This window comes from Salminus brasiliensis, chromosome 9 (genome assembly GCF_030463535.1).
Source record: "Salminus brasiliensis chromosome 9, fSalBra1.hap2, whole genome shotgun sequence".
Lineage (NCBI taxonomy): Eukaryota > Metazoa > Chordata > Actinopteri > Characiformes > Bryconidae > Salminus > Salminus brasiliensis.
This window is the reverse complement of record NC_132886.1, coordinates 22,877,186-22,889,279: the sequence shown is the minus strand read 5'-3', so window position 1 is coordinate 22,889,279 and position 12,094 is coordinate 22,877,186. Positions and strand designations below refer to the sequence as shown.

Genomic DNA, 12,094 nt, shown 5'->3' with positions numbered 1-12,094 from the left:
GCTTGATAACATTCTTTTTTAAATCAGTGACATTAGGCTTAAGCAGTGAGATTAAGCTTTGTCTGCTGGGTTGGTGAAATAAACTTGGCTGAACTCAAGTGCATATAAAGCCCTGCTGACCCAGGGATAGACTATGGTGTGTGGGTATATATAAAGGGTTTACTTTTTAAAAATCTTTACGTTTTTGACTTTTTGGCAAAATGTCAAGTTGTTTTTAACTTTGCTTTAGAATTTCATAATGAATTAAACATTTCATAATTTTTGGAGATATAAATATAAATAATTAAAAAAATGTAAAAATATGTATTTTTGTAAATTACATTGATTTTTGAATTGTTAGCACAGTGCCACATCATTATTCATAATAGTTCTGGGTGATATGACTTCAAATCAGTTGAAGTCAGTTGAAGTCAGTTGAAGTCATATCAGATGAAGTGCTTTCAGTTTTCAGTTGATCCTTGAAACGCATGGATCTCTCTGGGTTGGTTTTTTTTGGGGTTTTTTTTTTTCGTTTTTGTTTTGTTTTTCAGTTGGCTCATGTAGCAGACTGGACAGGGCACAGTCACAAGAATACACACACTGTAGAATGGTTTTAATAGGACTGTACATGAACACACACAATGTGGAAATTCTTTACCTTATTTTAAAAATGTGTTATTAGAATTAAAATAAAAATAAAATGGTCATGGGCAAGATTACATCAGCTCTATATGTACGTTTCGATTAATTTTTTTTATCAATTGCCCAAACCAGTTTTCTGAACTAAAGGGAAATGTCAATAAAATATATATTTTTTTTTAGGTATGTTTGGAAATAGACCACAGAGGTTGTGTCATTCCTTTATAAGGATGTTATTTAATAATATTAAACATTAATTATCTATGTTGTTTCTAAAATTTAGCTACATCCTGCTGCCTGAACTGGCAAATAATGAAATACACAGTAAGTTGTGTACAATGTGGTAGTTGAGAGGCTTTTGCGGTAGTAGCCTAAAGTCTGAGTAGCAGGTTTTGTTATAATGGCTGTTCATTGCTTGTGCAAAGTTTAAAGCTCAGAGAATTTCCACCACTCCGGAATTCTTATCAGTTCAGAATTTAGAATGACTATCCCTGACCTACCGAACCACTCCTTATGAGTCAGTTAGGACCTCACCAGATAAAGACACTGCGAAACTGGAAGGATACAGAGATACTGACATGCCACAGTGACTACTGTTTTCCTTCCTTAAAGTTAAGCAGATCTAAAGTATCTAGGCATTAGGCATTAGTTTTGAATAGTTTGCTGTACTGGTGGTGTTTACATCTTTTTATTAAAAAAAAAACCAAAACAGAGTAGAGTTGAGATGAACGTTTTTGTCTCGTTTTCAGTCAAATATGTAGCCTATATTGTCCAGGGGTGTCCAGACGTTTGTGTTCAACTAGTTTATCATTCCCATGCTTACCCTAGGAACTGACTTGAACTTGGAAATGAAATCTTCAAGCTGTGTTAAATGTAAACAAAGTGTATCCCTCGCTCATTATTCCCAATCAGCCCACAGAATTCCTGGAAATGCTATAGATAAGTCCCTGATTAAACAAGACAGACCTTGGAGTTCTGTCCTAAGATGCCCCAAAGACATCACGACTAAAACATGTGTTTCCGTTTATGCAGCGTTAGACGCAGTCTCCAAAATCTCATAGGAAAGGAAATGTAAGACGGTATCAAACATATATGTGTGTGATCTATCATTTGGGTTGGACATGTGTTTGGCTGTATGATGGAACGGTTCTAGATGCAATGCATTTCGGGGTTTTGGGAACGTTTCCTGAAAGGCAGCTCACTTCTGTAAGTCATAGTCCAGCCCTCCCTCCTGTATAACAAGCTAGAGTTGAGATGAAGTGCTTTCAGTTTTCAGTTGATCCTTGAAACGCGTGGATCTCTTGGGTTGTTGTTTTTTTTGTTTTTTTGGGTTTTTTTTTTTTTACAACGTTTTGTCCTCGTTTTTGTCTCGTTTTGTCGATGCGGCTGTTATTGCGGCACTAAATCATCCAGTGACGAGGAACCTTTGGATTTTCCAGGAATAACGAGCTATCTTGAGTGACACTGGTGGTATAGAGCATGATGAGCTGTGGACATTGGGACATTTCTTTAATAACATGCTTTTTCTTCATGGTGTCTGGAGTTGTCGCTTTGTCAGGTAACAACATTTAATCAGCCTTTTAGTTTTAGACTTGTCTTGCTATCGCTGTGTTGGCACGGTCGTGGCTTTCCACGGAACTGGGGAAGGCAGTGTGTTTTTTTTCCCACTCGATTTAGGACAAACCGCGCCTCCAGCGCTACGATTGGCTGCTAGTAAATGTTAAACTGCGATTGGATTGGCTGTTAGTTCACACTCACGGACACTCCGCCGACAGGGGCGGGGTTTGTCGGAATACAGGAGGGATGAAAACACTGTTCCGCCGAACCTGCTATGTTAGCTTCCTGAAAAACCCATGACGTCAGCGATTTGACGATTTAACTCTGTTCCTTGGAAGCAGCCTACGCATCTGCAGACCATATGCATCAATGATTCATAAACTGTGTTTAAGCGTTGCTTAGAAATATATTTGGACACTTTTGTGTTTGGATTTGTATTAATTTATTTTACATGCCGAACCACGTCTAAGGAGTCAGTTGGGACCTTACAAGTTAAAGACGTTGTGAAACTCGAATGATGCCGCTACTTTTTCCTGCTTAGTCACTTATTAAGATATACAGTATCTAGGCATTAGGACTTGTTTTATACAGCTAATGTTTTAAATAGTATGCTGTGCTGGTGGTGTTTACCTCTTTTCACTTCAAAAAACAAATAGGTAGTCTAAATTGTCCAGGGGTGTCCAAACGTTTGCATACAACTGTGGTTTGTCTTTCCCATGCTTCTCCTAGGAACTGACTTGAACTTGACATGGTCAATATTTCCTATCAGCCCACAGAATTCCTGGAATTGCTATAGATAAGTCACAGCTTAAACAAGACAGACCTTGGAGTTCTGTCTTAAGATGCCCCAAAGAGATCATGACTAAAAAAGGGCCTACAAATCTCCAGACCCCCAGACATCAATGAGTCATAATCTGTTGATTTTATGTTTTTTCCAAAAAACACATTTGGACACTTTTGTGTAACTTTGTCTTTATATTCATTTATTTTGCACTCCTATGCAGTTAAGTAGGTTTACTTAGAACAAGCTTTATTGATTCTTAATTGTGCTTATGTTACCTAAAAACTGAAGAGAGGAAATGAAACATGTTGCCCTATACATTTTAGAGCAGGGTTCTCGAATTCTGGTCCTGGTAGGCACCCATGTAGCAAGCATATATCGGTCTGCTGGCTTGATAAGGTTGGCACCCCACTGACTGCTTGCCACTGCAGGTCCACATTCGGACCATTCAGACAATTGTCAATTGTACAAGATCTAACTAGTTTTTAATCTTCTTAAACAGAATTTAAATCCATTTTTAAATACCATAAACACTAGCCCAAATGGGTTAGAAACTAACAAACAAAAATAAGTGTTTGGTGTGAAAGCATGAACCTTCTGACTTAAGTGTATATTAATAACTAGTGCTTAAATAATGGCTTGCAACAATTTGGGATTTTGGAATGTTACATGTTTTAAATAAAAAAATAAAAAAACATGAAATCCACTTATTTTCCAAACAACAAAGGTATAAAACTCAGTTGTCAAGATGTCCAACAGGGCTTTCCTGAGCAAATAAATATATGTGTATTATAATTATAATGTATATCATAACTTCATAACAATACAGTAAATATAGTCTACTATTGAAAGAACAGTCACTACTGAAACTACTGAAAGGCACTACTAAACTTTGTTTAGTAACTTGGTCATATATTTTTATTTGTTTCTTTTTTTTTTTAAAAGATGAACTGCCCCAACCAGAAAACCTGCATCTGTCATGGAATTCTGATCGTTCAGTGATTTTACAGTGGAGTAGGCCAGCTGGTTTGGATGCAAATTGTCAAGTGAACTATCAAATTGAGTTGTATCTGGAGGTGAGTCTTTAGTGTTGTTTTTGGAATTTTACCTGCATTTTTTGCAATTACCTTGTTGTCAACTTAAAGTAAAGAAAGTGTCAAAGACAACAAGATCCCAACCAGATGTAGCATGATAAATGTACATGTACATTTACATACAAATGCCTTATCTATCTATTTTTGCAGTTTTTCACTTTTGTACATAATCTGTACAAAAATCATGATGAATGGACCAATAGAAATACTCCAAAATATATTACTTGGAATTCAATTATTTTACATTGACTTCCATTGAAAGTTAGTCTGTTGAGATTTAGGATTTTGCGTGACAGCAACAAACCATCTGCAAGCAAACATGGACAATTCTTCCTTTTTATTTTCTATTAAATCTCTTAAAACAGAAATGTCCCCCCAGCGGAGAGCCGGAGAGAAAATGGCGAACAATAGGTCTGAATCACACGTGGGACATTTATACGAATGAAATATGCTTCAAAATACTTACGATTCCTTCAATGTGCCCAAACAAGACACCAAGCAAACCATTATTTGAAGGCCTTTCTCAACATCCAGGTAATCCATAATATGTTTATGGGAAAAAAAAACATATACATTTAGAAGCCACCTTGTTAAATATTGCTTTCTATATGGGGTCCTTTCATATAAACAGTGAATCCTGTGAACGAACAGACTCCTTATGTCATGAAAAAGTCTGTCATACCAATTCTTTGGGGGTTTTTTTTTGCCAAAAAAGAAAAAATCATTTTTTTAGCATGAGAGTTTCTTTTATTTTTATTGTTTTACCAGAAAAAGTGTCGCACACACATTATGGATGCCATATGGTTGAATGTCATATTCAGCCAGGGTTCTAGGTTCTCTATTTTGTACCGCATTCTTACATGAGCAGGAATGATGAATTCATTCACATGTGGTCAATAAGCTCAGCCTCAGGTCTGTGTTCAGTAGCCCCTCTGTCCCCAGCCAGTACATTGCAGGGTTTAGAGATACTCAGTTAGAGATACTCCCTTTCATATTTTAACATGGAGAAAGATTAGCACATTAGACTCTATTCTTGTAGTCGGCACTCATTAACTTCCAGAACACATGTAATAAGCAGGTGTTCAAATGTAATAGTAGCAGATATTTAGCAGCTATGCAAGTGTTGAAATAGCATGTATATCAAAGATATAAAAGTATATGAAAGCAAAATTGTCTTAGAATGTTCCCACAGCTACTGTTAGATCTCTGCTACCGCATTCAGATGGTAGGGTCAGAATTTGGTATGAACAGCATGAATCCATGTATCCACCAGACTTGTAGAATGAGGTTACAGGCCTCTGGCAATTTAATTATGAGGTCTGTGTGGGAGCACAATGGCAGTCTTAAAACATCTTAAGACACTTTTTGTTGGTCTGAAAAGCAAAAATCAGGTTATCTAACCAGGTTATATTCAGCTATGTCATGAAACTTTAACCTATTGTTGGCATCCTAATTCCACTGCCTTACTGAGGTATGGAAAACCCCCAAAACTTTGGACACTTGAAGAAGAATGCAGGTTTAATATAGGCCCAACCATTAGTGTAGCCCTTCTTCTTTACCCCAGTGAAGAGCACTTAAATAAAAATGGACAGCTGTGATGTACACAGCAAAGCCAGAGACAAACACCACCAGCAAACTGTGCTCCCCAGGCACATCTTTTAAATGCCTATTCCTTTAGTAAAATACATTGACTGGCATCACTAAGTTAGTGACCTATAGTGGAACGATTGCTAAGCCGTGACTGGAATAAAAGTGAAGTGACTATTCTGGAATGAAGTGGAGATTTGCCAGGATTTTGATTGGGCATGACTAAACAACATGGTTGAATAATGTCCTTCTTGATCCCATCTGTTTAGATGGTATCATAATGGGTAAATGGAGCTCCCTAGTGGCTTGGTCCCTTGGGTACATGTCTATAAAACCCATGATTTGATCCAGGGTTGATCCTAACCTGCAAACTCAGCATTTTATGAGTGCCAACAGCATTGACCTCAGACTCACAAAGTTGTAATGCAGTCACTCTGCATGTGGAAAAAGCTGTAGATTAAACAAAACAGTCCAAAATCAACAGAAAGGAAACCTAGCAGAATGTCTAGCAGCTGCCAATTTGCGCAAACATTCTTACATCTGAGACACTCACACTCTTAGCAGAAACACAGCACAGGACAGATTCTACCCAGTTCAATACATGTGGGTACTGAGTGTAGGAGACATGTCTGTAATCTGTTACAATGTAGATTTAGTAGTTTACATTTAACATCATGTTCAGCCACGGCCAAAAATATTGGCACCCCTGCACTTTTAATATACTTATCCACTCACAATGACTCCCCTGTCACTTGCAATGCTCCCGACACTAGGAAGGTGAGGACTAGCACATACCTCCACCTCCTCTTTTCAAACTGCTGCCAATGCATCACCACTAGGTAGCCAACACGCTTGAAGGAAAAGCGCCGGATCCTAGCTCTGATAAAAAAAGCAGAGAAAAAATGTCATATCTAATATCTTCCCACACAGAACTTCGGAAATGGACTGCACAAAATTATTGTCATCTTTAAACCTCTGCCATTTTCGACTGCAGGGCCTCATTGTACTTTCTGTAAATGGTGCATTAATGTGCTTTACCAAAAAGCTCTCCTTTGGTCTCATCTGTCCCCTGGACATTCTCCCAGAAGGACTGTGGCTTCCTGAGCAAAGTACTGGCAAACGTATGTTTCTATGTGAACAGTGGGTCCTCTTAGGTTGCTTACCACTGAGTCCCATTCCATTAAGATGGCGATGAATAGTGCGAGCTGAATAGAGCCTTGTGTCTGCAGTGCATTTCTGGAGTTCAGTGTGGAATGCTGTCAGATTTAACAAACAAAATAAATAAAAACGTGAATATCAAAGTGCTTGTAACTAAAACATGGTTGCGGGAGAAGTGGTGCATTTCCCGAAAGAAGTGAAGAGCAAACTTGCAAATTTTTTGGCCATAGCTGTATTTAAAAAAACAACTGTTTAAAACATCCTCCTACCAATAAAGTGCCTTTTCCATTGCTTATACTCAGCAGATCTTAACGAAAGCGATTGTCTATTTGTGAACTACTTTTTTTCAGATGTAGTGAAGAACTTCACTTGTGTGTATTACTCTCGTATGAAGATGAACTGTACCTGGAGTTTAACCAGCGAGTCTCCTGATCTGCAGCTCTTTTACAAGTGAGAACTGGTTTAAAGGATGTTTTTGTAGCTTTTTGGTTGTTTTTCTTCAGCTCATCCCATCCATTACAGCAAATGAACATTCTTACATCTGAGACACTCACCTATACAAAAGCCCCTTCTAACTTCTTGTTTTTCTCATAGTTCTGGCAGTGGAGGCAGTCAAAATCCATGTGTCTCCTATATTGGCAGTGGACTCATAAGAACGGGATGCCATTTACATGGCGAAGAATTTTTGAATGATTCGTACCATTTTCTTGTCAATGGAACTCACAACGATGCCTTCTTTCAGAATCTCTTTAAAATAGAGCCAAAGCAGTTAGGTAGGAACTCTTTGTTTCTTTGTTCTCAACTGAACTGAAAGCCTATTTTTGTGTGTATATTATTTTTGCCCCAACTATTTTGAAGGAATCTGTTTGTCCAAATGCAAGTGTCTGCTCTCTCTTTTTGTCCTGCAGTGAAAATACCACCTCTCAAACTGAATATCACTACAGACCAAAAGCGTATCTATTTTCAGTCCAGTAGTCCTGATTTTCAGCCAGTATGTTGGGTTTACCACTTTTACTACACAAAATGTGATGAGGTGAGATTTGTCTGTGTAATCTTTTTTATAATTTACTTATTTTATTAATTTGTGTTATTAAAAATGTCTTTCACAATTATTAAAACTATATAAAAAATATACCTCACTTTGGTATATTTGGTGTTTATAAAATGATATTTAATTTAAAAACACACATTACACACATTTTTTTTGAAAGAAGCAATTGTTCTATAAAGAATCAAGGAAATCTGAAAGTTGAAATGGTTCTTTGTCGGTTTAACCCCATAAACAGCCTACCAATAGTGTTAGTACAAACTTCAATTACTGAAGAATTGCCCCACCAGTTTGTACAGACGTCCCTGTAGTTACTGAATAATGCACCTCAGTGTGTAATAAGTCTTGCTGCATTCAGGGGTTAAATGGGTCTTAAAATACAAAGACAAACTCTTGTACATGAATCTTTTGGGTTCTTTTAAAAATGGTTCTGTATAGCACCAAAACAAAATTCCCTGTTGATAGGGCATTGTTTTATCGAACATTTTATAATTAATGATGAAAATGGTATAATAGTGTTACGAGTGTACAGTTCTGATTTTGATGTGTATGGAGTGGTAATAACAGCCTTGTACTTTTGTATTTTTTCAGTTGTTAATTCTGGTGTGTGTGTGTGTGTGTGTGTGTGTACCAAGGGCGAAAAAAGTATTTCTGGTATGGATTCAAGGCAAAGTTTGGAATACGATGAATCCTGCAGCTACAGAGGTCGAGTAAAGGCAATATACAGTTCCTACTGTGGAAAAGGAGAGAGTGACATTAGTGAACCTGTCTATTATGGTACTGCATTTCCTTCCTAGACTCCACTATCAGTCACTGACTGACTATTCTATGCTTTTCCAAAATAACAATTAAGATCATTATAATCATTATTTATAAAACAGTAAAATGAGTCAATTTGTTTTGCTTATTAATTCATTGCTGTTTTACTCTGTTCGCTTTTTCTGCAGGTGTGAACAGGGATCCAAACTGGACGTTAAAGGTGGCTTTGATCACCCCTGTAATCGTGTCCTGCTGCCTTATTGTGGCTTTGGTGCTGTTTAGAAGGTAAAATTCACTATTTAAATATAGTCTGTCAGACTTCTGATGCAGCAGATTCAACATACTTGAGTAGATGTACTTTATTTGAGTATTGTTGATCATTTACATCCAAAAACTAACATTTAATTTAAAGCTTCTTTAAAGTATTCTTTAAAAATGTAAAGGATATTTTCCATTTATATTCCATTTGACATTTGGGTGTTTTATGCATTATGCATTAATTCAATGCGTCATTTTATTAAGACATCCAACCTTATTCTTGTATTATCTAAGTATTATCAGAAACCACCCACAGACTAATTGCGCAAGGCCTAGTAACACAGGTTAGTCAGTCACACCACTGCATCAAACTAACTACAATAAAAACTAAACAAAGGAATTTTTAATGATTTATATATATATATATATATATATATATATATATATATATATATATATATATATATTAATGATCAAATATTTTATATATGATCATGATATAACTTCACACTGTTAGCTACACCTAATTGAATAGAAATTTCACGTCAGTGTAATCTCTCTGCATAATTTGTTTGCACGCTCATTTGAATAGGTTAGTCAAAATGAGGGATTACAAACAAGAATACCATATATCATTTTTCTTTTTTTAATGAACATGACAAGATCAAAGCTAAATGCTTCAATGACAAATGTATCTTTCTCCACAGGCACAAAGATAGCATTTTCCCCGAAATTCCTGCACCACCACTGTTACTCAAGGATGTGCTGAACAGTAATAAAGATAAGGTAAGGTGTTTTGCAATTATCAAAACTCCAAATTGCTCTTTGATGTTTAAATGATTGGAGCAAAAATGCTTATATGCTGGCTAGCTTCATCTGCTTTCCCGCAGTGCTAGATTGGCTCTCCTGCTCCCCCGCGATGCATGACTTGCCCTTACTTAGCTTCACTGGCTTTCTCATGATAACTGCCTTAACTTGCCTCTAAGTGGTGCTTCAACACGTTTTTAGCCTCTCTTCTATATTCTCATGAAGCAGCCATTGTATTTAGCCTTGACATGCATCTGCTAGTGGGCTGGATGTATGCTGTTTCCATGTAACCAAGCTCTCAATATTGAACTATGCCAAGGTAAATACAACTGTCTGGATCCCTTTGCACAATTTGTGTTCCTTACACCAAATCACCCATCAAACATTTGGTGTGAACTTGATGCTGGCAATCCGTGTAAATATCATTTGTAATCCAAACACTGCGGCTATTATAATCTATGTCTCTCCTGCACTTTAGGTCCTTGAGATGGGAAAACTTTATGTACCCTATGAGGATGTTGTGGAGAAGATCAGCCTGGAGCCTGAGAGCACATTCCATCGTTGTGAATCATAAAACACAGTTTGACACTAAGCAATCTATCTGTGGCCATTTAGAAATGTTATTAGAGTGTGAAGTGTACAAGAGTGTGTTTTTGTTTTTTCTGCTCTTGATGTTCTCATGCTCCTCAGTTGACCTAGAGAAAGCTTAGTTGTCCTGGTGATTTAATTTCCCGACTTGTGCTATATGAATGTTGTCAGACTGTTTTGCTGGCACATAGATGCAGGTATATACGGTATCTCACGCATCGCCTCCATAAAGCACAGCAAGACACGTGTTCTGTAGAGGACTGGAACACGAGAGTATTACTGTTCCCCTGTGTAACTCAATGGTTAACAGCTGGACTGTACAGTGACTAGATAAGAAATGATAGAGCGGGGCACAATGCTTTTTGTTTTTTGCCGGTATTTGAGCGAGATTGATTCCAAAAAACTAAAAATACTAAAAATAAAATACCTAGGAATACAAATGTAACTTCTGTTTACAAAGCATCTACCATTCCTGAACAGTTCAGTCTCACTCTGTCTCACGTAATGCAGATTTACTCCTTCAGCAAACCTGTTAAGAAGACAGTATTGATGTTAACTTGTGTTTGGAGTGTTTTTTTATGCTGTTTGCTTATGGGTAGTCCAGATTTTGGCCAGGATACTACAGATTAACTGTAGTTATTTCTAATGTTTTGTTTCTGTGGAACAGAAAGATTTCCAACAGCCAATAAGCTGTTCAAAATGTTTTTGTATTGTAAATTAGAAAATATGAAAGGGATTTTCTGCAACTTTACTTTTACTTTGTAAAATAGCGTTGGTTTATGCACTTTCTGACTGAAAAGACTAAATATTTGGACATGCAATTTCAGGCGCAAAATGGAAACAGGGCTGAAATCTAAACAGGTTAATCTACAATGTTATGATTATCATGTTAAGAAATGTGACTTTTCTGTTTCTTTTATTGTGTCTATCTATACATGGTGACTGGGTTCTCTAAATAAATACATATAAATAAGTGTTTATTATTATTATTATTACTATTATGGTTGGAAATACATATATCATATATCTGTGGAAATCTGTAATAAATGAGTTTAAAACATATATTAAAAAAGACTGATCTGTTTAACCCTGTCACACAAGTACTTGGTAGAACCAAGTTTTTAACCAAGCTTTAAACTGTGGTTTCTAGTGTCTACCAGTCAGCTGCAGGCTGTTCGGCTGGGTTGGATGAGGCCACTGTAGAACATTTCTGCCAGACTGACATACTTTTAGGACTGTCCCACATTAGGCAAATCATACGGTCCCTCTCTTCGGAACAGATTTGATTAAAGAAAAAAAGAAGCATGTATTTACAGCATATTATGGTATTTTTGATGACCATGCATACCATAAACACATCCCGATCCTGAGATTGGACATTGAGGAGTCCAATGTGAATTTGAATACATGCCATCACAGCTTAACAGCTTGAGGTAAAGACCTACAGTAAATAGAGCTCAGGTGTTTCACATTAGGGCAGTTCACCCTAAATCACCATATGGTCACTGTCACGCAAATACCTTGTATCTCCATTTTCTTCCATTATTAATATGAAAAGTGATTTCTTACTCATTAACTTTTCAAATCTCTGCTCTAAGAAAGCGCATCTGCTGAAGCTTTAAACAGCAGCATTATGTCCTGACGAGGAATGAGTTGTAAAAGCCTGTAATCACTGTAATCTAACAGCTGCTTTTCCAGCCGCAGCCCCAACAGACCTAAAGAGCTTGCTCTCCGCCATGATGGCTCCTGACAGTGAGAGTGACGCCGTGGATGCGCTCAGAGCGCCCTCTGCCGGCCGACGCAGGAACACCTCCTCCTCAGTGGTGCTGATGCTGCAGG

General features: G+C 37.2%; 1 protein-coding gene across 1 annotated transcript; it reads left to right on the top strand.

The window, feature by feature from the left end:
* The first annotated feature begins 1,883 nt into the window (after positions 1-1,883).
* il13ra1 (interleukin 13 receptor, alpha 1) lies at positions 1,884-11,285 on the top strand. Its single transcript, XM_072686858.1, has 10 exons — positions 1,884-2,176; positions 3,902-4,032; positions 4,416-4,584; positions 7,146-7,245; positions 7,390-7,568; positions 7,704-7,828; positions 8,479-8,620; positions 8,791-8,887; positions 9,568-9,646; positions 10,146-11,285. Exons 1-10 carry the CDS (start codon positions 2,098-2,100, stop codon positions 10,239-10,241), a joined length of 1,197 nt encoding a protein of 398 aa, XP_072542959.1. The 5' UTR covers positions 1,884-2,097; the 3' UTR covers positions 10,242-11,285.
* The last annotated feature ends 809 nt before the right edge of the window (positions 11,286-12,094 follow it).

Bases quoted from the DNA above. Each gene is read 5' to 3' on its own strand.
- il13ra1 (XM_072686858.1), top strand. From the start codon at position 2,098: ATGATGAGCTGTGGACATTGGGACATTTCTTTAATAACATGCTTTTTC. The intron at 7,246-7,389 runs GTGAGAACTGGT...TTTTTCTCATAG, and splicing joins GATCTGCAGCTCTTTTACAA to TTCTGGCAGTGGAGGCAGTC. The intron at 7,569-7,703 runs GTAGGAACTCTT...TTTGTCCTGCAG, and splicing joins AATAGAGCCAAAGCAGTTAG to TGAAAATACCACCTCTCAAA.